The following is a 25,071-nucleotide window of genomic DNA, read 5'->3' on the forward strand; positions in this document are numbered from 1 at the left end:
CATCTTCTAGAGCAAAAATACTTTTACGAAATACTTCAAAGTTTTTTTAACTCAATACAATTGACTCGTGAACTAGTGTTTATTAATATTCGAACCATACAAAAATCTTGGTCTTATTGTCTTTAATTTATTTCTTTACAAAGTTTATTTATTTTATTATTAATTTTCGAAAATCTCGATAAACAACAAGAAAAATTATATAAAAAGATAAATTACATTGTTTACCTACTTTACTTTACATATTTTAAATTTTACCTTTATTTCCATATTTTTTAAGATATACCCTTTTATAAATGATGTCTTCATTATACCCCTTAAGTTAATAAAAATTATGTGTTAGACTTAAGTGGAGGGCAAAGGTATATTGGATAACCTACTCACAAAAATAATAAGTACATTTTAATAAAATATAAAATGAGAATATTTTTAATAATAAATACGAAAAAGAGGTATTTCTCAACTTATTACATTTCTTTTTTGATTCGATGTTGTTTTTGGGTATTTATAGTGTTTAGGGCTTGGTTGTTCAGCCCAACCCAATTGTGGTCAGTTCGGGTTGGGCTTGAAATCACAAGAGATGAGATCTGAACTGTGATCTTCATCTTCTTCTTCCTTTTTCTTCTTTAATCAATTCCAATCTGATCCCTGAAGCTCCCTCCCATGATCCCATACCATGGAGCTTCATCTCTCTACATTATCAATATCTCTTTCTCTCAGTTTCTGCTCTTTTCTTCACTATGCTTTCGCCAGAGGCGGCCTTCAAAGTTACGACTCATTTTCTCCTCCCGGTAAGCTTCTCTTTCTTCATTCACTTGTCTTGATTTGATAATCACTCAAATTCTTTTTAGCTGAGAATATTCTTTATCGTACTTATCCAGAAGAGCTTGTTATTCTACATCTCCTGATCATAATACAAAAAATTCGAAGAATTACTTATATGTTTTAGAATTCTATGCCGGATTACAATTAATTTTGATGTTTTGTTTGATTACAGAAATTTTTGGAAATACCACTTATAATGGCCATGCAAGGCGTTTGTTTGAGAAAAAACAGATTAATAAAAGGTATTTATTGAAAAGAAATAAATAATCAAACAAACAAAAACTTCATTGTGAATTATCTTATATTGAATTTATTGCTTTAAATTGGTTTGATAGTGTTGATGTAGCTGAAGGCTACATGACTAATTCTGAGCTTGAGGCTGCAATTAAGGCGTTTGGGAAAAGATGTAGCAACATATCTAGAATTTACAGGTAATCCATGAATTGATTTTGTATTAGATTAATGTTTTCTTTTTCTTTATAGATGGCATATTGATGGTATGTATGAAGAAACAAGCAATGTGGTTGTTTGATATTAACATAGGGGCTTTTCAGGACAATGGTACTGATAATATATTTTTTTTTTTTTCCTTTTCTCTGATTATCAGTATTGGGAAGAGTGTGAATGGGGTACCACTGGTAATCGTTTCACTGAAGTTAGTTCCTTTTTTATTTATTTATTTTTTTGATATTACTGCTATTATTTTATTGCCTTAGTTTGTTTGAATGTAAGCTAGCATTATCTTAAACAGTGAGAGTATTGTTTGTTATTTCCTGTAGTGGGTCATAGAAATTTCTGACAAGCCTGGAGAAGATGAGGCCGAACCTGCATTTAAGGTGAATGATATTCTATTTAAACAAGCAAAGATTAAAATGTTATAAGTTCCAAATTTGGATGGTGAAACTGAATCTGAGTCTGAGTCGTCTTCGCTTAGCTGTTTTCTTCTTCTTCAAACTATGAATTATTTCTTCATTTGTGATTATAATATATTTGTTTTAGATGGGTGCCAACATAATTTAGTTAGTTGGGATGTGCCTATAGGATTTTGATAATTCTGTTCAATTTTACTTTTTACTAGAAGAGGAAAAGTAAAAGAGAAAGAATTTTGAAGTTCTTGTTGGAGAAACTCTTAGTTCTTTTCCAACAACTTGTTAGTGATTTTTTTTGCTGTTGCAGTACATTGGAAACGTGCATGGAGATGAACCCGTAGGGCGTGAGCTGCTAATGTTACTGGCCAACTGGATTTGTGATAACTATTTGAAAGATCCATCGGTACTCTTCTTTAGTTTTTTATGTTGTCTAACTGCTTCTTTAGTAAATAAATGATGCTTTAGATATCAAGTATCTTTCCTTTTTTCTTTTTAATTCAGGAAATTGGCTTCAGCATAAATTAGACAACCTTTTTTGCACTATAATTGATTGAAGATTTTTTGTCTTAGTTTTTTGTTCTTGCATCACTCCCTGAGTTGAGTCTCAGTTACCAGATTAGACGTTTCACGAAAGTTTGTCTACTGATAAAGTGAGGGGGAAAAAGTTCCAGAATTTATATTTTCACTTGTCACATAATTTTGAACTATTTTTTTTTTTTGTCTTGTGATCTACATTTTTTGTTTTTCATTGCTTTAAATATTGATCTATTTTGGTTCACCTTCCTCTAATAACTATATTTTTTCATTATTATATTGATAGAAATTACTCAACGTGGATCTTTGTTTTATAGTTATTTTTCTAATTTTTAATAGACACTAGTTATTTTTGAATGAGCTTTAGTATCACAGTCTTACTTGGTCCATTGTTTCTACAGGCTACTTTGATTGTTGAACGTACTCATCTTCATATACTTCCGTCAATGAATCCCGATGGATTTTCCCTACGCCGGCGTGGTAATGGGAATAATGTTGATTTAAATCGAAACTTTCCAGACCAGGTATTAGTTTTAGTGTATGTATTTTTTTTTAATCTAAAAGGAACAACTGGGAAAGGGTTAAGTCAATTGTTAATATTGCTCTCCAAATTATTTACCTTCACAGTCCTTTTCATTATGGATTAGTAGACATGCCTAAATACTTTGTTTTAGGCTATTGATTTGTTATTGAGTCTAAAATTTACAACCCATCATCCCAATACATATATATATATATTTCTATTAATGAAAGGCGTTGGCATGAAATGACAGTTTTTCAACGATGATGATGCATTTGCAAGAGAACCTGAAACAAGAGCAATAATGGAGTGGTCAAATCAGATTCATTTTACAGCTTCTGCCAGCTTGCATGGGGTAGTGTGTTATTTCATTTCGTCATCTTTGTAAAAGAAATAATTTTTTCTTTCATTACCAGTTAGTAGATGAAAAAGTTTAATAATAGTTTCTCTTAGGTTTTGTTTCGTTGAGAGTAATGAGACCAGAGGAATGAGAACGCAATAAAAATTTAACATGAGTTAAAAAAAAAGATAAAATTTAATAACAAAAGTTATTGTACATTGAAATGGTTCCTCTCATTTTTTGGAGTAGTAGCTATTCCACCAAAAATGGTGGAAAAAACATTTCATTGTAATGATATTTTAAGATCTTAAATTATGACCAAATAAAGGACTAAAATGGAAATTGATTCTTTCCATTTCATTCCCCAAACCGAACATGTGTAATATTCAAATATAGTTTTTCTCTATTGGTCTATCCTTCATCTATGGTTATTCTTCCAAGTCAAATTTAACAGTCCAACATTAGAAATACAAAGTTGAGACACATTTTTTGGAATTTATCTTTTCTAACATGAATTATGATTAAAATTACAGTGCATAGAAAAAGAATGATGTCTATTTTATTTTTATTTTTTGACAGGGTGCACTTGTTGCAAATTATCCATGGGATGGAAGTCAAGATAAAAGGTAAGAACACCATGTTGACTTTTTCATTCTTTTTTCGTTGCTTATATGTACGAGTACTCCATACTTATTTTGGGTAGGATTTACCAAATTAATTATTGCAATTTATTTTCTTGCACCGTTTATCTCCTGCTGGTCTTATTATGTTTAATGTTTTTATGACCATTTATAAGGGATTTTCTTTTTAATGCCTTTCTGATTCTCATACCAGAAAATGTTCATGGGTTTCGACTTCTCTTAAAAACGTATAATTTGGTCTCTTCTCAAAATGTACTATTTTGTATCCTTATGACTTCTCTATATTGTCTTATGCTTGGCTTTCTGTGAATTACTTTCAGACGAGTTTATTATGCCTGTCCTGATGATGAAACATTTCGGTTCTTGGCGAGTGTGTACAGTCGCTCTCACTATAACATGTCCTTGAGCAATGAATTTCCAGGTGGAATCACAAATGGTGCATATTGGTAGGGTTGCCCTTTTTTTTTTCTTTTGGATAAGAAAAGAGTTACTGGCTATATCCTCTTTAACTTTTTTTTTCTTTATGTATAATTTCTTGTCAGCAATTGTTTGACAGTAAACATTTCTACAGGTACCCTATTTATGGAGGTATGCAAGACTGGAACTACATACATGGGGACTGTTTTGAATTGACTCTAGAGATTAGTGACAACAAATGGCCTCCTGCTCATGAGGTTAATATATTCTTAAATCATGTTTTGTGTAATGGATATGTCTTTTTTCCCTCTATCCTCATTACTATGAGTCCTAAAATTGCAATATTGTGTGAGTACTTAGATTGGCCTTGGTAGTGAGTAATCATTATATTGATGGCACGTATGCTTCTCTCTTCCTCTTTCTGCTTTATGCTCTTTAACTTTTATCGTTACCTTTAACATTGTTATTTCTTAATTGTGTGCCATTATGCAGCTTGCTACCCTTTGGAAATACAACAAACTGAGTATGCTCAATCTTGTTTTGAGCCTTGTACAGGTATTAGTGGTGGCTATCAATTTGTCTCATTGAACTCTTTGTTTCTCAAGCTAGTCCAAGTTAATTTACATTATTTGAGCAATTTAGTCTTAAGATTTTCTTTCTCAGGTTACTAGGTATAGTATTTTATATGCTTCTACTTTGTAAAATCAATGTGTGAAATGTTGTTTTCATGTCTCAAATTCTTTTAGTCAGGAGTACATGGAAGGATTGTTTCATCAGATAGTGGGAGGCCATTACCTGGCTCTATTACCATTGAGGGAGTAAATCACACGGTATATTTGAAATCATCTACTTTTGCCGCTACTCTATTGTTTTCCTTTTTCAGCGTGCTTTTGTGGTGTTGCTGATAAATGTTGATTTATGCATGCATTTTATTACCAACTTTTTTTAAGCTTAAACTATACAAAGTTGATCCAACTCTGATTTTTATGTTTTAACACATTCTCTGGTGTTGGCTTACATTGGGTTTTAATTTCCCATTAAGGACCTAGTTCAATGTTCTAAATGACTGTCACAGTTGATTCTAGGGATCAATTGTTATACAACTTACAATATCATTTGACTTTTTTTATCTGATTAAACCTTCCTACATGTACTTGACTGATGAAATTGATTTGTTACTTCTTTTCATGACATGTACTTGACTTGTCACGTTTGGCAGGTTAAAACAAATAGAGTATTTGCTGATTTCCATCGATTGCTTACCCCTGGCGGGAAGTACAAAGGTACTTGTACTAATTAAACCTATATTAATTGAATTAATATTCTTTAGCTGCATAAAATTCCTATAGAGGACTTTGAATTGCGAAAGTCTATATATGATTTGTAATAATGCTAAGAGGCACAAATAGTGTTCAGGTTCAGCATGACACTAAAATAAATGGTCACATGTGATAGCTCATTCTGTGAACCTTACCTTGTATTGGCGTATGGTGCTAAGGACCACCTACCCCTCGTAGCACTGCTCTACTATTTGATGTATCAATGTGATTTTATGGTGCTCAATATAGAAGATTATGATGAAGCAAAACAAGAAAAAGAAAAGAAGGCATTGTCTTTCCTCTGAAAATATCTATAATGATTCTTTTAAAAACGATCTTTTATTTATTTTTCTTAATTCCAATGGAGAGCTTGTTAGGAATAATGTTGATACTTAAAAATTCGAAGCATTCGAAGATATACAGAAATTATCAACTGGCTGAATAATCTAGAGTAATACAAGTTAGTAGCTAACACTACGTCCCACAACAGCTATACATGAACGAACGGTGGCTCCATATATTGAATATCAAGTCCTTAGAGCCATTTTAACCCCTTAAGATCCTCCAGGGGAGGTGAATCAGGGTGAGGGGGTTTCCTTGTGGTCTGTTGTAGTCTAGATTACTCGGACAGGGGATTTGCGTTCATAGCTAGTACTGCTAAACTGTTTTGCATACATTATTCTGCTGTTAATATTTCTTTATGCTGCTATAGTTAAATAGTAAACCCAATAAGGTTTGTGCGGTTTGTTTTAGGTACAACTGAAAAAAATACAATTACTTTTATATTACGATGCAGTTATGGCCAGCGTGCCTGGGTACAAATCAAAGACGACAAATATTTGGTTAGAAGAAGCTGCCATGACAGTTGATTTTGTTCTGGATCCAGAAGTTACCCCGAACAGGAATCTACTTCGTAGTGTATGTGAATGTAACTGTGGTAGGTTGAACAGGTACGAGTTTGAGAATTTATTTCGAGGTGCCCACTTTGAAGCGTACGCCATTTTGATTCTAGTGTTAGGATTCCTTTGTTTGTTGTTTCAGAGGAGAATTAAATACAACCTTTCAAAACAGAGACACTTAGGGCCAAAAAGGCCTGTTGCACTCTGAGTGTTCTAATTTATACTAACATTAATTGTATATTTTATGTTTATTTGAAGAGAATAATTTATTGTAAAAAATTGTCTATTGTCTCAAGACTAAAGATATTTGGCTCCATTGTAGCTACAATTCACAACCTAGTTGAGATAGATTCTAGTCTGATAGTTAATGTCATTGATCCTAATTACCTTTAACTCAAGAGCATTAAACTGATGTGGTACGTTATGAGTAGTTAGCGGTTTCTTGTAGTTCTTGGCACCTTAAGTTGCCCTTTAGCATTTCTCTTAACTCAATCACAAGGATCATATGAATGCAAATGATGTGAGATAAATTATTGAAATATACAAGAGTGCCTTGTTTGATATTAAACTGCTGTAATTTTCATAATTCGTCTAACTTGTTCCATAAGGACCTTGCACTCTTCAATCTAACATTGGCTATTTACTGGTTAGCATTTTGCTTTCAAATCTTGACAAATATGAACAGCAAACATGATTAACAATTTATTTTCCAATATTCTAAAAGACTTGGATGATGAATACAAGTTCAACTGTGACCAAGATTCTTGGTCCACCTAACAATGACAGATTTTGAATGTGAAAATGCTAAAGTGGTTGATTAAGTACATGACTTTGTTTTCTTCTCCTGATTGTTATACTAGTAGTGTTGTGATATTCCACAGTGTCTTCTTTTAAGATAAAGAGAAGAATCAAATAGATTTGGCAGTGTTTTCTTCTGAGTTTAAAATCTTTAATCGGTGGAGTAATTGGTCAAAATCATCTTGGGTCCGTATGAGGCTAAGTCGTACGTACCGGTCTTCAGCACCGTAATTGCTACCTCTACGACCGATTATATTTGCTGCTGTGAGAACTGCATAGCAGTCTTTTTCTTCTTCTCTCAGGCACTTCAACCATGCATAAGCTGCCATGGAGTTCACTTGTTAGTATTTATGCTCTGAAATTTAACATCTCTCTCAATTCACATGATGTCTATAATCACCACACAAGCAAAAGAACTCTTATGAGGTCGAAAATTAGGAATGTTTCATCATAAATTTAGTTTAGAGCTATGATGTGATTCGTTCATATTAACTTCAAAAATCTCTTCAAGAAAATTTAGAAGAACATTTTGAGAGAAAATAACACTAGTATTTTATTTATAGAATACTAATTTTGACAATGAAATGGATGGCTCTATATATAGCCATTTACAAGGGATTAGATACAAAGTAGGAAGCTGCCTAGAGACTTCCTAAAAACAGACAAAAAAAAGGCAAGTTCTAAGAATACGACAAACTGACAAATATACGATTAAGAAAATTTCGTACAAACATCATGACTATAAGGAAACTCCGTACTAATTACGATCTTACAAAAGTAAGAGATATGGATTCTTTTTGTACTAATTATTAATTATGTTGTATAGTGGGACTATGGCCACATGGGCTCTACCAAATGGACGCCTCGAAGAATGAACAGGACAGAATGAAAGGTCAAAAATAGAACAATATAACTTTAATTAGCATGTAGAGCGCATTCAAATTCACATAAAAATGTTCTTAGGTTGGGTTATATAACATGTAGAAGTACGAGAAAGAATGGTATGGAAAATGAGTACTTGAATAACATTTTTTTGATCTTAAAGAGTACTTTAATAACATTTTGATGAGGAACATCCTCGCAACTTTTCAAAGTTTTGACATGAAAAAACGCACATAATAAGATTTCTCATATTTATATATGATGTGTAGGATTGAACCATTTTAAATAAAAGTCCTAAAATGACCAAAAGAGATTTCATTGCATAGTGAAAGTGTTGCATCTTACCTGGTGAAGGTCCTCTAATTTTGTGAAAGAAATTACAGTATTCTGGCTCAATTTCTTGCAAGGAAAAGCGTTTCGAGACTGATATGACTTCACTCAACTTTTCCCAGCGATAGCTCAACGTTTTATATCCAAAATCAAACAATGTCTCCCCTTCTTTTCCTTCTATAACTACCTTCATAAGCTTCAAAGCTCTTAGTTGAGACTCATGTGAAACTCCCATGGTGTTTATAGATAAGTATTTATCCATTTTTTCAAACACAGTCTTGTCCTTCACCACTGCCCATCTACACAATGCACATGAATGTTGTATTAGTATGAAATGCTACAATACAACTCATCAAATGCTAAATGAAGATTGGTTTACCCAAATCTACTGCCTCCATGGCCAGTTAGTTTCGAAAGTGAAAAAAGCATGATATCATCATCAGCTGGAGTAGTTGAAATTGTAGTGTAATGTGGCCAATAATAGACTCGATCATATATGGCTTTAGCATTTGGGTGATGAAAACGAGCACATTTGAGTTGTCCATCAGGATTGTTTGGTGAGGTTACCATTTCAATTAGATTGGTAATATTATTATTAGAGTAGTTGTTCATCTTGTTCATCCACAATGATGCATCACCTTCAAATGTGTAATCCACCTCTTGAAAAAACTCTGTTTGTTGCTTGTAAAGCTGCCAAAATTCCAAACCAAAACTAAAGCTTTTCATATTTATAATATCCTTAAGGATAAAGGATACTATTACTACTACTAATAATAATGATAATAATAAAATTTTTTATTGGACAATTTTAGGTCACATATCTAAATGCTCTCATTTACTATTTGTTCAAGAATCTATTGTATATAATTGGAATTATTTCAAAAAAAAAAAAAACACACACACACAAAAATATTATAAAAATACGGTAGTATGGAATTTTAAATATTTATTTAATTTTTAAGATTTTATTTATATAAATTCGGTTTTTTGATGTACTTTTATGTTATATTGTTATTTGTATATTGTTTTCTTATGTTGTTTTAATTTTATTTGGACGTTATTTTCTTGTTATTTTTATATAATTTTTTTTATTGTTTTAGTGTTATTTTTATGACCACTGTAAAAATGTAAAAAAAAAAAAAAATCTTTACAACGTAAAAATATAAAAAATTTACCAAAAATATTAGTTTACCAAAAATTTTTCAATGTAGTTTTAGTATTCAAAATCATAAGAAAAGTAGTTTAGTACTTTTTTTTTTCTTTTTAAAAAAACTACATGATAGTTTTCTCTCTAAAAAAAAAGGTATAACATGCTAGTTAAATTTGCATAATTCATAACCATTAAATAAAATATTAAATGATACATTTTATTAACAAAGAATTATTGGGTAGTAATTATTTTTAATCACCATCTACGAGTATTTTTAGTATTTTTGTTACATAGATGCAAAAGATCTTTCCAAAAAAATTTAAAATGTTCTAAATAATTTATGATGCCGAATAAACAACTAATTAAATACATATTTATTGTAAACCATGATTTTAACATCCTAAATAAATTAGTTGTAATTTCTTAAAAATTTGTAGGAGATTCTGTGTAGCTACATTATATATTATCATGCAAAAAAAAAAAAAAATTATTTCACAAATACATAAAAATAATAAAAAAAATTATAAAAATACGATTGTACGAAATTTTAAATATTTTAACAATTTTTTATGATTTTATTTACAGAAAATATTATATTTTAATATATTTTTATGTTGTATTCTTGATAATTTGTTATTAATTTTTTATTATCTGTATATATATATTTTTTTTGTTGTTTTGATGTTATTTTCGTGTTACTTTTACGTAGTTTTATTGTTATTTTTATATTATTTTTATAAAATACCGTAAAAAAGTGAAAAAAAAAAAAAAAAGCTTTAAACGTAAAAATATGAAATTTTAACAAAAAATAATATTTTATGTAATTATCTGAATAAAGTTGCAACTTATTTATTTATCGAAAGTATCAAAATACCTTTATTAACTACCATGTATTAAAAAAATATATTTATAGAAAAATGGAGGATACTAACCGGGAAAAAAGGGATTGAAGCAACAATCTTAGAAGGAGAGGAAGAATTATGATTTGAAAGAGCATGAATAGCAGCATTGATAAGTTGTGTTGTGCCTGACCCAAAAATAATGTATTTTTCCTTAGTGATTGCATTTCCAACAATGTCATGCAAATTTCGAATTAGATTTTCGAGTTGAATGGACATGAAACTTGAATGGTTGAAGGTATAGCTCATTCTATGCCAACCAGACACCAAGATTGCACTCATAGCTGCATTTTCCATCCAAAATGGCTCTAAGAAATATGGATCTCCACTACAATTACATAAACAATATACTATATTAATTACAATGTACATGAACAATACATAAACATATATTAGTCACCAAAATCCAACTTCGAAACATAACTAAAAGCGATAAATAATTTTTCTTAATATGTATAGAGAAAAGGAGAAAATTGTCACCGATCGGCATCTGCAGGGCAAGAAGGTAGAAGTTGAGAACAATAAGGGCCCCCGTAGCAAGAATTGCACTCACAAACAGGTCCTCCTAATTGTTGTTGTTGTTGTTGTTGTTGTTGTTGTTGTTGTTGTTGTTGGTTAACATTAACAATGGTGCTATCAATGTAGGCTCTTCCATGGCCAGAACAAGATATGCTTGCCACTACTTCAGCTTCCTTTGCAGCTTTTCTACTCCAACTAACCTCATTTAATTCAACTCTCTTCAAAATAAATAACACATTAACGCTTAGAGAACATACCAATAACAACACCAACAATAATATTAGTAACCTTTTTTTTGCAATAATGTTAATTTCCATCTTTGATTCTGTTAATTATTTTTAATTTTCTCTCTTAATTATCAAAGCTATACCTAAGCTCACTACTACTACTCACACTCTAGATCCCTTTAAATACACACACACAGTCTCTCTCTTCCAAAAATAAAAATATATAGTTAATATTCTTACCAACTACTAAAATATAGTTACATGAAATTTCTTATAAATTTTCAATTTTTTTTAAGAAATTGGAAAATTAAAAATTAGATTCAAACACTCTATTACATTCATTAAGTATAACAAATTGTTTGAATCTTTAATTTTTTTTTTTAAAAATACACCTTAATTATTTATGTACCAAAAATACTAAAATACTTATAAATATTAGTATTAAAATAATCACTATGAATATATCTTTATATATTAAAAGTGCATATCTAACGACATTTCTTGGTTTAACAGAATATACTTAAAAATAAAAAAGAATATTCTGTTAAATTTAATTTGATCTCTCGTTAATAAATAAACCCAATAATTAAACCAAAAAATTAAACAATCTTTTAAATATTAATAATCTCTTTTTAAATTAAAAAAATCATCTTAACCATATATCTCTCTAACAAACCTATCTTGGGAGAATATTAATAATTTTTTTTATTTATTTTTTAAAAAAATCTTTATTTTTTTTTTATTCCTATGCATGTGATGTTATTCTTTTTAATTGCTTTATTAATTTCTTTTCTATTCTAATGTGAAGAAATTTTTGGCAATAGAGAGTCATCAAATGTAGTCCAAGTCTTTGCACTCCATAATCTATATATCTATCTATAATATAGGTCAATACTCTTTTTTTTAACCTATTGATTATACACGTATAATTATTAATTTTAATTGATGATAAAATTTAATTTTTCTATTTTTCTATTATATAAGGATAACTATTTTTTTTATTGTTATTATTTTTTTCACTATGAGGTTTGTAGATATTTTTTTTGACTAAATAATTATTAAATATTAAATAGATTAATTAAAAATATCTAAATCATATACTATTTAAATTTAAATTTGATTAGATTTAATTCTGTATCTACTTTCTCATTATTTGTAATTGTTCTAAATCTGATCGTGCAAACTCATATATTAAACACAATACTCCACCTTGAAACCGTTCTCTGTTTTTTTTTTCTTTCTTATTGGTTGGTGTTAATTCGCCCCGATGATTCAAGTGTCATGGTTTAGCAGAAATACCACTTCTATCTTTGTGTGATTGCAGATATACCACTTCTGTCATTGACCCACTTTTTAGCTTTATAAATGCAGATGTTCATATAATATTAACACTTTACAGAATATTTATAGATATAAACTTACATTACAATGCTATGTTAAAAAAAGAACTAAATAGAATAATCTACTACTCCAATAATAAATTTATTTACAATTTTATAATTACACTAATATTATTTTTAATACATTATTAAATAATATTTCAAATATAAATATTTAATTTTTTCAAACAAAAAATTTGAAATCTTTAAAAATAAAATATATTCAAAATCTTAAAAAGACTAAAATCTTAAATAAAACTATCAATACGTGGCTCGGCACGTACATTCACCTAGGATATATATATATTTGGGTAAATACTATTTTAGATCTTGTGTTTTGTAAAAGTTACTAATTGGACTCTCTGTTTGTTAAATTACAAAATAGAGTCTGTATTTTCCAAAAATTTTATCAAAATAAAATTTAATATAATCCGATCAAGAGATGTTATGACAAAATTAGTTACATTTTCTGTATCTATTCATGTTAGAAATTGTTTTAAAATTAATTATATTAAAAAAATAAAATTGTTGAAAATTGAGCTCAAGGTTCTATTTTTACTATTTTGGAAAATATAAGATTTATTTTATCATTTAACAAAACAAAGAATTCAATTAATAATTTTTATAAAACACAAAATTCAAAATAGTATTTCTCATATATATTTTTTAAAGTTGATGGACATGGATTGTATAATGGAGAATCAATGTGTGTTAGAATATTGAAGAGTAGTGCTTCGACAGACCATATTGATAGTTAGTGGTGTTGCTTTTTTAAGAAAAAGGTTATTATTAATTTGTTAAAGTGAGTAATGTAACATGTGATCATCCAATCAAGGTCTCCAAGGTCTAATTTATTTGTGAAATCTATGTAACTAAGTACAAAACAAACAACCCAATTGGTCTGTCTAATCACTCATGTTTATTAATAATGAAATACCAACTATACATCAAAAGCTAACCAACTAACAACCTTTTTGTAATTAATAATAATTAAAACATCAAAAGGTTAGCTTACTTACTTCATTATATAATACCATTAGTTTATTGAAATAGATTTGGAGTAAGTGTTTATACAGTCAATGACGAGGTGGAAATTGAAAAAGAAAAAGACAAAAAAATTAATTAAATTTTTGCTTACTAAACTTTGACATGAATCAAATTGTAATTTTTGAAATTTTACTGAGTGTTAAATTTTTTTTTCTGAATTGAGATTTTTGGATTCAGGAACTTCTATTTAATTTCGTTCACTTTTACTAATGTGGTGATTGTAAATGTATAAAATCGAGTTCTCAAACTTTAATAAGTATTAAATTTTATTCCCTTAGACTTTAACATATACCAAATTTACCCCCTTAACTTTCATCTACGTCAAGTATCCGTTAATAAAATTAAAGAAAATTTTTTGAATTTAACAATTTTAATAATTTAGAAATTTTTTTTAACAGTGACAAAATTAAGAGACTTAAATTCCTAATAAATCTTAAAACCTATCAGAAAAATACCTAAATATAAATTTTTATATACAGTGGACATACATACGAATAAATAAATAAATAAATACAATAAGTGGAAGCAAACACAAAAAAAAAAACATAAAATAGACTAAAATGTAAAAACATATATTAATTTGTATTTAATCTTATAAGAAGATAGTTCATTTATGGGTGGTATGTTATAAAAGGCTACCCTCAGAGATACCAGAGTAGTAAAATTGTAGTTTGCAATCACATTGCAAGAATTTGCTAGATTAGAAATATGAAGTAAAAAAATAATAATTTTTCACATGTTGGTTCTAACATGAGGTCGGACATTGCGCTAATTAAAGCAGGTTAGATCTGTACTAAGATGGGCTAGACCTGCGTCTAGGAGTCCAAAAAATATCATTCTTTTAAAAATATACATACTTTTAGCAGTATTCAAAAATACTGAAAGAGATCAATAATTTTATTTTATTTTTCTAAAACACATCCAATCTAAAAGCCGACTCTAAGTTTAACAGGAATAAGTATCATGTTTCATGTTTCTACAAACCGAGATAAATAAAAGCACTGTAAAAACTTTTAATTTGTAATAGTGAATATGAAAAATTACAAATACTACTAATCACTTAGTAATAGCAATAGTAATTTGATTAATTATGATATAGATTTGGCAGTGTAATTTTGTTCTTGTGAGATCAAAATGTTGAGTTGGTGTAATAGATGATCAAAGTCATCTTGGCTTCGAATAAGGCTAAGTCTTACATACTTTTCTTGTGCACCATAATTGCTTCCTCTACAACCCAATATATTTGCTGCTCTCATAGTTTCATAGCAATCTTTTTCTTCTTCTTTTCTTAGGCACTTCAACCATGCATAAGCTGTGTCATGGAGTTCATTCTTAATTAGTATATATATATATATATATATATATATATATATATGCATAAGACTAAGATAAAAGAAAAATAAAAATAATAATCTACTTCGAGATGAACTTATTCTCCAATTATTACAATCACCCAATAAAATCAAATAATTCGAGAGCAAGTTCATCTAAAAAATCAAATAACATAGTTTTTAATTTAGGCTTATGCAACCACTATGAATGAATGAATTTAGTAAATTTCAAAGCTTATGCTATTAATATAGTGACCTTATTTTTTTTTTTTTAACTAATTACATTTATTTAAACTAATACTATTTTAAAATACATATATCACCTTAATATGTATTTATATAAATATATATATATATATATATAATTTATCAGTGCATAAATCATTATTGTATAAAAAAATACACATAAATAATTCATGTCAATGTTGTAATACCAGTCATAAATTATATTAGGTCTCATGGAAAATAAATTTGTTAGGCCTCATATAAAAATAAATGATATTTTTAAAAATTATTAAAATATATATACGTATATATTTTTAATAGAACTTTTTTTTTTATTTAAGCTCTAGGGTTGGATGAGCCCTAAGTGTGGGCCTAACCCGCCTCAACTTAAAGCTGACCCTTCCTGCGTAGTATCATTTACTCTATTAAGATATTTTATGATGTAGTCAAAGTGTCGAGTCTTACCTGGTGAAGGCCCCCTAATTTTATGGAAGAAATTACAGTATTGATCAGATTCTAATTCTTGGAGAGAAAAGCGTTTTGAGATTGATATAATCTCATTCAATTTTTCCCAACGATTTTTCATGGTTTTATATCCAAAATCAAACATCGTCTCTTCTTCATCTTCCTCTTTTTTCCCTTGAGTAATTACTTTCATAAGTTGTAGAGTTCTTAGCTGAGATTCGTGTGAAACTCCCACAGTGTTCATATTCATGTATTCATTCATTTTTGTGAACACAGTCTCATCCTTAACCACTGCCCATCTACACATTGCACAAAAATAGTATCTAGTCATATAATTATGTATTTATGTATATCTTTATATATTAAAAGTGCCTATCTAACGGCATTTCTTGGTTTAACATTCTTGGTTTAACAAAATATACTTAAAAATAAAAGAATATTCTGTTAAATTTAACGATTAGGTTTGATCTCCCGTTAAAAAATAAACCCAATAATTAAACCCAAAAAATTAAACAATCTTTTAAATATTAATAATCTCTTTTTAAATTAAAAAAATTATCTTAGCCACATATCTCTCTAACAAACCTATCTTGGGGGAATATTAATAATTTTTTTATTTTTTTTTAAAAAAAAATATAGATAAAATATTTAGAAAAGATAATATAAAAGAAGATTGATTGTGTTGGCTTAGAGATTTTTGGGCTTGGGCTTAAAAAAATAATAAAAAAAAAAGATAAAATGGGTTGTAATTAGTATTTACCTTATATGTTTGTGCTTATTTTTAGTTTTATTTTTAATTTTACCACCAAGCGGAGAAGGTTAAAAAATATTAGAATATGAAAATATTATTGGTGCTTATTAGTAATTTGCAAAGGATGTGAAAGTCTATAAATATATAGTTGTGTAGCTATTATTAGATATGAAATGAGATAATAGAACTTTTTTCAATTAGAAGATTAATGTACATTTTACTATTAATAACATACATTATTATAACACAACTATATTTTACTTACTAAATATACTGACACATATTTTATTTTTATAAAACAAATCGTTCAAATAATTATACTATTTTAATTATTAATTCAAATAAAAAACTAAAATATTAAATAAAACTAACACTACGTGGCTTGGCACGTAACAATCACCTAGTATATATATATATATATACTAGCAAAAAGTTACGTGCGAGACACGTATACTAAATTTTATGCTAATTTTTTTCTATGTTATTTGAAAGTGATACAATTAAAAATTAAAGAAAAAATATTATTAGTTATTAGGTGAGATTATTATTATGTGTATAGGAAGAAATCACAAATTAATTATAATCTTATAATCTTAACTTTAATCAAATATGGTTCTAGATATACGAACAATAAATAATCACGTAAAAATAAAAAATAATTATTTGAATAAAGAATTCAATATACATAGTTATATATATATATATGAATTCCATTAATCAAAAATAATTATTCAATATATGAACAATAATTTGTCACGCTATATGTTTCCCAATAAAGAAATCCACCTCCTCATAGTCAAAAATAAATAATATATGTAATAGAGATCTTTGTAATGGAGTATCTAAAAGAAACAAAACTTCAGTTAGCATAATCGGAAAAGGTTTAAGTGAACTAAATAATGACTAAGAAGATCTAAATTACAAAATGAAAATAACACGTCTATATGAGTAAGATTTTTTTGCTATATGAGCATGATTGATCTAAGAGAAAATAGATAAACCTATAAACATATAAATATACTTAATATTAATTTTGACAAAGAAATGATTCAATTATAAATAATTCTAAATATTCGCTTGACAATTTCAACACACTAATTACTCATTAAATAACCATAATGTATACATCATGATAATTTTATTTTATTTGATATCAAATGATAGAGATTATTGAGGTTTTCAGCCATGGAAAACACACTATGATCAAAAAGTAATGCTCATTAACTGTATATTTCAAAGAAACCCTAATTTCCATGAATGTTCCTAATAAGATATAAACAATAAAGTTGTAAATTAAAAAAAAAAGTAGCAAAATTTCAGTTAATATAAGAAATAGAACAAATTAAAGATTTATACAATACTGGAATTTGAACTCTTAGAGGCCATTAGCGAAGGGGCGAAACTTGTTAGATCCCCTAGTAGAACACTACCTTAATGGTCTGAACACAAAAATTGTAGAAATCAAAATATGAATAAATGAGCATCATCAACAAAAGGAAAATTAAAGGGAAAAGACTTAATAATTACGTGAGAAATAATTATTAATTGAATTAAAAAGTTAAGATTATATGATTAATTCAAATTATTGTTCATATATTGATTAATCCCATTAATCAAAAATAATTCAATATATGAACTCTATTTGATTAAATCACATTGAATTATTTTTGATTAATGGGATTAATTAATATATGAACAATAATTTGAATTAATCTTATAATCAAATAGGGTTAAAAATACGGTAATTAAAGAAAATCTAGAACCTTATTTTTTTTTTTTTGATTTAATGGGATTTATTTTATTATATATAAATAAAAAGTGACCCATGAATTTCTCAAAATATGAATAAATTAGCATCATCAACAAAAGGAAAATTAAAGGGAAAATACTTAATAATTACGTACAAATAATTATTAATTGAATTAAAAAGTTAAGATTATAAGATTAATTCAAATTATTGTTCATATATTGATTAATCCCATTAATAAAAAATAATTCAATATATGAACTCTATTTGATTAAATCACATTGAATTATTTTTGATTAATGGGATTAATTAATATATGAACAATAATTTAAATTAATCTTATAATAATCAAATAGGGTTAGAAATGCGGTAATTAAAGAAAATCTAGAGCCTTATTTTTTTTATTTAATGGGATTTATTTTATTTTTATTTTATTATATATAAATAAAAAGTGACCCATGAATTTCTCATAAACTATTTTATTTTTCCTAGAAACTTATTTTTTTTATTTAATGGAATTTATTTTATTATATATAAATAAAATGTGACCCATAAATAATAAACCATTTTATTTTTAATAATAAACCATTTTATTTTTAATATAAATAAAAAAGTCACCTATGAATTTTTCATAAACAAGAATTCTATTATATAGGCACACTTTATATAGAATAGATATATATTTATTTGGGAAATTATAAAAAATCTCTTTTTTTATGTTTTATTTATAATTTTACGACCTAATTAACTTATTTTTATTTACAAAAAATATATTTTAAAATTTTAAAATTATAAAAGTATATTTTTTTTCAACCAAAAGTAAGAAAACAATTAAATATCAACGAGAAATCATCTTAATGATAATTATAAATAAACTATAAAATAACAAAAAAAAAAACGATTTATTATTTTTTCTGAAGATGTATTTTTGTAAATAAAAAAAATTCAAAAGGCAAAATTAAAAAAATTTCAATGTTGGCATATTTTTATAATTGTTTTTTTAATTTTTTGGTCTATTTTATAAAAAATTCTATTTATTCATATGAATATAAATAAAGAAATGCAAAGAAGAATATCAAAAATGTGGCCATATAGATATTAGTTATGCAATTTAATATATATATATATATATTTATATATATATGGGGTTACACAGTTTGATTTAATAATAAATAATATAAGAGGCTATATCTACTCACAATGTGTTATATGGGTATGATATTGGACACTCTAAAGTGCCTAATAACAATGTTGTTAATTATATGTTGTTTATTCATAAATAAAAGAAGGGTTGTATTAGTTTACCCAAATCTAGTGCCTGCATGACCGGTGAGCTTGGAAAGTGAAAAGAGCATAATATCATCATCAGCTGGAGCTGAAATGGGTGTAAATTGTGGCCAATAATAGACTCTGTCATATATGGCTTTGGCATTTGGGTGTTGAAGACGAGCTCGATTGAGTTTCCCATCAGGATTGTTTGGTGAAGTCACTATTTCAATTATATTATCATCATTAGAGCAGTTGTTCATCTTCTTCATCCACAAAGATGCATCCTCTTCAAACTTGTATTCTACCTCTTGAAAAAACTCTGTTTGTTGCTTGTAAAGCTGCCAAATTTTTGAACCAAAAACTAAATTAATTAGCTTTTCATTCATAATAAGTGTCTGTGTGCAAGAATTGTTGAGAATTTGGAAGTGTTGTGGAGAAAATAGAATAGGGTGAGGTGTATAATAAGATGTACATGGTTTCCTTTTAATATTAATTGTCAATAAATGGAATAGGTTCATGCAACTTAATTATGGTATTAAGTTTCCACTCATCAATGTGAGACTCTCACAAAAATTAACCCTAGGAGTAGGAGTTGGTCAGGTAGTATTAAGAAAGATATTGGGCCTAACTCAACTTATTAAAAGAGGATTATCCTCACATAATTAAGTGGATCAAACATAGGGGTAAGTTGAAAAATGCCTCTTTTATTAATCAATTAACCAAATTTGCCTCTAATTTTATATTTATTTGAAACATACCTCTTTTTATATGTATTGTACCCAAAATACCCTGACATGAGAGAGTCACATGAAGAGTATCTTGAAGTGATAGGGGTAAAATTGGTACAATGTTTAAAAAAAAAGGTAAAAATGATAGACTTTAAAAAAGAAGGTAAAAATAAAAGAAGATAATATAAAAAGGGTATAGAGTGTAATTTCCTCTCAAACATATATCTCCAGCCAATGTGAGATTCTAATTGGCCCCCTCACATACAACATGGACTATGCCAAACAACATTGAACAAATTGATATTGGGGGCACCCAACATTGTAAAACTAGGCCAACTCTAATACCATATTAGGAATGTTATTGGGCCTAGTTCAACCTAAAAAGCCCGACTTATTAGGGAGAATTTCCCTCTTAATGACCGAGTACAGGGCCGACCCTGAGTAATAATGGCTTCAATTTTTTTTTTTTTATGTTATATCTAAAGTAAAGTGTGAGTATTATTGATCTTCTTTTTATAAAATTTTATAATAAAATCATTTTTTTCAATGAAAAAAATATTTTATATGAAAATTTTGGGTCCTAAGTTTGAGTGGGCCCTAAGGCCGGGCCTAGATCCTTTAACCTAAGGTCGGGCCTAGTCGAGTATATATTTTCAACCACTGCAAGACTCTAATATGTATTAAGTAAGGGCCTTGAAAAGTTCAAGTATAGACTACAAAAATAAACTACCTTTAATGATAACTTGTTAGTCACAACAAAAAAATTAGTTGTGATAAAAACATAGTATTTAGATATAATTTGTCACTAATTTAATTTTAGTCATAATAAATATTGTGACTAAAAACACATTTAGTCACAACAAATTGTTATTTTTGTGACTAATACTTGTAGTCACAGTAAAAGAATACTGATTTATAATTAATTATAATTTTATTACTTTTAGTCACAATAAAAGTAAAAAAAATTAAATTTTGTAGTGCCATATGTTCCAATTCAAATCCCCAAATGCTAAGAAGAAAAATTTAGGCCAATTTTTATAGTAAATGTTAACACTAAATATATTGAAAGGTAAGAGAAAGAGACACTAACCAAGTAATAAGGGATTATAGGTACAACTAGAGAAGGAGAAGAGGAATTATTAGGAGATGGTGAAAGGGCATGAATAGCAGCATTGATGAGTTGTGTTGAGCCAGTTCCAAAAATGATGTATTTTTCCTTAGTGACTGCATTTCCAACAATGTCATGCAAATTTCGAATTCGATTTTCGAGTTGTTTAGACATGTAACCTGTTTGGTTGAAGTAATAACTCATTCTATGCCAACCAGATACCAATATTGCACTTCTAGCTGCATTTTTTATCCAGAATGGCTCCAAGAATAATGGATCTCCACTGCATTCATATACATAATAAATATATACAAAAAATGACCACCTTTAGTGACTTAGTCACAACAAAAAAAATTTGTGATTAAATGTAATTTTTAGTCACAACAAAATTAAAAAGTTTCTTGTGACTAAACATGGTATTTAGATACAAGTTGTCACTAATTTAGCTGTAGTCACAACAAGTATTATAACTAATTAAAAACACATTTAGTTACAGCAAATTGTGATTTTTGTGACTAATACTTTTAGACACGAACTAACCATAACGTAGGAATGATAATTTATAACTAGTCACAATTTTTTTTACTTTTAGTCACAAATTTCGTTGTGACTAAAAGTAAAAATTTTTATAGTGATAATACACATATACTATAACTACAGAAGTATAATATGAAGTGTGTTGTAAATTTTTTTATTTTTTTGAACTATAAAAATGGAAATACATTTTTTAAAAAGAAAAATTCTTAATTATAATTATTTTTCGTTTGCTTTTGTTTTTATGTTAATTTTTAGAGCAATTTGCGGCGAAACCCCCTTATGTTTTGATTTTTATACACTTAACCCCCTTATCTTTATTTTTGGTGGCAAAACCCCCTTATGTTTTAATTTTTATACACTTAACCCCCTTATCTTTTTTTTTGTGGCAAAACCCCCTTATGTTTTAATTTTTATACACTTAACCCCTTTATCTTTTTTTTGGTGGCAAAACCCCCTTATGTTTATTTTTCTTTGCAAATTTGACACGCCAGTTAAATATTACCGTTAAATATCAACTGGATGACCACTGTATACACCTTTGTATATGTGACGGTAAAACCTCGAAGTCGATACAGTAGTAATCCGGTTAGTTTTTAACGGTAATATTTAACTAAAACTTTAAATTTGCAAAGAAAAGTAAACTGAAGGGTTTTGCCACCAAAACAAAAGATAGAGGGGTTAAGTGTATAAAAATTAAAACATAAGGGGGTTTCGCCACCAAAAAAAAAAGATAAGGGGGTTAAGTGTATAAAAATTAAAACATAAGGGGGTTTTGCCACCAAAAATAAAGATAAGGGGGTTAAGTGTATAAAAATCAAAACATAAGGGGATTTCGCCGCAAATTGCTCTAATTTTTAAGTGATGAGAAAGAAAGTATATTATGAAGAAAAAAAATAGAGTGAATTAATATTGAGAAAAGAAAGTATAAAATAGATTATATATGGTGAAACAAATTGTTTGAATAAAATTTGAAAGTGTAAATTATTTTATTTTTAAAATTTTAAAATCTTTATTCTTATTTTAAGAATAAAAATAGTTTTAATTTATTATGGAAAAATTTCGAAAAAAAAAATCCATTAAGAAAAGAGACCAATATATAGTTATTTACACCATATCCTTAGTCTAATATATATATATAGAGAGAGAGAGAGTAATTTTTGTGTACCTTTGGGCATTTGCAGGACAAGAGGGAATAAAGGTGTGACATTGTGAGCCAGTATAGCAAGTATTACACTCACAAACAACACTCATTTCTTCATTATCATCATCATCTTCTTCATCAAGTGATAATAAGCTGTAACTATCCAAATAGGCTCTTCCATGGCCAGAGCATGACATTGCTGCCACTCTCTCACCTTCTATTGCTGCCCTTTTACTCCAACTCACTACCTCTTTTTCTTCATCAAAATTAATTCTTCCACTCTTTAAAAAAACAATAACATTTACACTTAAAGAACATATCAATAATATTGTTGGTACTAACTTTTTTGTAACCTTAATAATACTACTATTGTTTTCCATATCTTAATATTCAAAATTACTCTCTTTCTCTCTTCTCTAGCTAATATCTCTCTATATATATATAAAAAAATGATTTTAGGTAGCATTTGATTGGAAGGAATAAAAATATAAGAATAAAAATAGTAATAGAAAGGAATAAAATTTAAAGTGCATAAAAAGTATTAATATACAACCAAACAAAAAAATAGAATGATTTTTTTTTTAATTCTATTTTATTTCATTACCTCCACCCACAAACGCCATATTAATTCTCTTGTGATGATGTTACATATAATATATAACAAGAACATGTAAATGGATGAAAATTGTAAATAAATAAATAATTTGTGTAGTGTGACACGCCTTAAGCCGGCTAATTTATCCCACAAATATAATAAAACTAGTGGCAAAAACACATGCAAGTGCATGTAAATATATATATGTGTGTGTAAGAATAAAGACTGTAACATATTTAATTTCAAATAGATTATTAATTTAGTATTGAAGTAACTTTATTAATATATTATTAGCTCTGGTCAAAGGATAAATATTACACAATGTAATAATTAATAATTGTCTTATTTGTTTTATTTTTGAATTATGTAAGTTTAATATCAATTAAATAAGTTATGTACATAGGTAATGATTTTAGAATCCAAGGAAGGCTATTTGCCATAACTAACATAACTATCTTGTTTTTTTTTTTTTTGTCATTCTTTATAATATTAAAAATAAAATTAAAGACCATGGGTTGCATCATTAATTTGGTGTTTTTTTAATTAATTTTTCGATATTATTGGAGAACATTGTCTCACATGAATTAAATATAAAAATATTAGGCCATATATAAAAACATGGGCTACTCCACTCATCACCCATTGGTTTTGAGATGGAAACTCATGTTCTTATATATGGTTTAATACTTTTAGCTATTATAATTTTTTGTAGATATTTTTGGTTAGGCTTTAATTGATTATAAAGACTTCACTATATTAAGTTTGATTTTCAATAGTAACTATTCCAAGCTACTTGTTTCTTTTCTAAATATCAAAACAAAACAAAAATTTTATTTCGATAATTTTAGTAAAAAACTGACCCTACATTTTTCTTTCTAGTGTTCTATATATAGGGTTTACATGGTAGAGTCTCCTTTCTATTCCGGTGTCAATTTTGTTCTTTTTTTGACATTCTTTTTTGGTGGGATGGTATACAATGGGTACAATGAAGAATAATGTCCTTGAGACATTTTATTACTCGATGGCTCAGCTTGATGAGTTGAATGAATTCTATGATGTGATCGACTAGATAGGCGCTTCTTGATGAAGGGGCGATAGTTGTGGCTAAGACGATTAATGTGGGACGTGTTATCTCAACATGTTCCATGGATTGAGATGATTTGAATTATGCCATAAATAATTTTTGGAAAATCTAGGGATCATTTACAGTGGAATCGAGAGGCAAGAATACGTTTGTTTTTTGCTTCGATAAGGTTACTGATAGAAAACGTGTGCTTGAAGGTGGCCCTTGGGATTTTGAGCATTGTCTCCTTGCATTGAAAGAGCCGAGCGATTTATAAGGGTAAAATAGTAATTTGACTAATATTAATTAAGAACCAACATATGGAGGGCTAACACTGGAATTGATTATATCAATGGACACTGCAGTAAAACTAAGTAAATATAATTCTATAATTACGAGTTTAATTCCATATTTTTAGTGGAGTAATCATGAAATTAATAAACAAATATAATTTGTAGTGGAGATGCAAATGAGTGATGCAAATGCAAAATATAGCTCATTTTGTTAAAATTCTACTTT

The 25,071-nt window shown here is 27.8% G+C and overlaps 3 protein-coding genes across 3 annotated transcripts; 1 reads left to right on the forward strand and 2 right to left on the reverse strand.

The window, feature by feature from the left end:
* Window positions 1-514: 514 nt before the first annotated feature.
* On the forward strand, window positions 515-6,709 carry LOC115708757 (carboxypeptidase SOL1). Its single transcript, XM_030636766.2, has 15 exons — window positions 515-788; window positions 995-1,064; window positions 1,158-1,253; window positions 1,430-1,460; window positions 1,602-1,658; window positions 1,999-2,094; window positions 2,627-2,749; window positions 2,999-3,100; window positions 3,665-3,711; window positions 4,047-4,172; window positions 4,298-4,400; window positions 4,636-4,698; window positions 4,890-4,973; window positions 5,363-5,426; window positions 6,259-6,709. Exons 1-15 carry the CDS (start codon window positions 674-676, stop codon window positions 6,567-6,569), a joined length of 1,488 nt encoding a protein of 495 aa, XP_030492626.2. The 5' UTR covers window positions 515-673; the 3' UTR covers window positions 6,570-6,709.
* A 188-nt stretch (window positions 6,710-6,897) lies between these two features.
* Window positions 6,898-11,413, reverse strand: LOC115708763 (tryptophan aminotransferase-related protein 3). The gene is made up of 5 exons (XM_030636779.2): window positions 10,901-11,413; window positions 10,454-10,748; window positions 8,751-9,061; window positions 8,387-8,670; window positions 6,898-7,481 (listed from the first exon to the last, which is right to left on the reverse strand). The coding sequence occupies exons 1-5, from the start codon at window positions 11,254-11,256 to the stop codon at window positions 7,270-7,272; spliced, it is 1,458 nt and encodes a 485-aa protein (XP_030492639.2). The 5' UTR covers window positions 11,257-11,413; the 3' UTR covers window positions 6,898-7,269.
* A 2,732-nt stretch (window positions 11,414-14,145) lies between these two features.
* Window positions 14,146-23,312, reverse strand: LOC115708781 (tryptophan aminotransferase-related protein 3). The gene is made up of 5 exons (XM_030636792.2): window positions 22,919-23,312; window positions 21,199-21,499; window positions 19,417-19,718; window positions 15,614-15,912; window positions 14,146-14,904 (listed from the first exon to the last, which is right to left on the reverse strand). The coding sequence occupies exons 1-5, from the start codon at window positions 23,272-23,274 to the stop codon at window positions 14,681-14,683; spliced, it is 1,482 nt and encodes a 493-aa protein (XP_030492652.2). The 5' UTR covers window positions 23,275-23,312; the 3' UTR covers window positions 14,146-14,680.
* Window positions 23,313-25,071: the final 1,759 nt, after the last annotated feature.

This window comes from Cannabis sativa, chromosome X (assembly GCF_029168945.1).
Source record: "Cannabis sativa cultivar Pink pepper isolate KNU-18-1 chromosome X, ASM2916894v1, whole genome shotgun sequence".
NCBI classification, from domain to species: Eukaryota; Viridiplantae; Streptophyta; class Magnoliopsida; order Rosales; family Cannabaceae; genus Cannabis; species Cannabis sativa.

What these genes read in the sequence shown, in the direction of transcription:
- LOC115708757 (XM_030636766.2), top strand. Translation starts at nt 674, where the DNA reads ATGGAGCTTCATCTCTCTACATTATCAATATCTCTTTCTCTCAGTTTC. An exon ending in AACATATCTAGAATTTACAG is followed by an intron (nt 1,254 to 1,429) that starts GTAATCCATGAA and finishes TCTGATTATCAG; the next exon opens with TATTGGGAAGAGTGTGAATG. An exon ending in AGGCCGAACCTGCATTTAAG is followed by an intron (nt 1,659 to 1,998) that starts GTGAATGATATT and finishes TTGCTGTTGCAG; the next exon opens with TACATTGGAAACGTGCATGG.
- LOC115708763 (XM_030636779.2), bottom strand. Translation starts at nt 11,256, where the DNA reads ATGGAAATTAACATTATTGCAAAAAAAAGGTTACTAATATTATTGTTG. An exon ending in TGCCCTGCAGATGCCGATCG is followed by an intron (nt 10,749 to 10,900) that starts GTGACAATTTTC and finishes ATGTAATTGTAG; the next exon opens with TGGAGATCCATATTTCTTAG. An exon ending in AATTAGAGGACCTTCACCAG is followed by an intron (nt 7,482 to 8,386) that starts GTAAGATGCAAC and finishes ACTCCATGGCAG; the next exon opens with CTTATGCATGGTTGAAGTGC.
- LOC115708781 (XM_030636792.2), bottom strand. Translation starts at nt 23,274, where the DNA reads ATGGAAAACAATAGTAGTATTATTAAGGTTACAAAAAAGTTAGTACCA. An exon ending in CTATAATCCCTTATTACTTG is followed by an intron (nt 19,719 to 21,198) that starts GTTAGTGTCTCT and finishes AAAATTTGGCAG; the next exon opens with CTTTACAAGCAACAAACAGA. An exon ending in AATTAGGGGGCCTTCACCAG is followed by an intron (nt 14,905 to 15,613) that starts GTAAGACTCGAC and finishes TCCATGACACAG; the next exon opens with CTTATGCATGGTTGAAGTGC.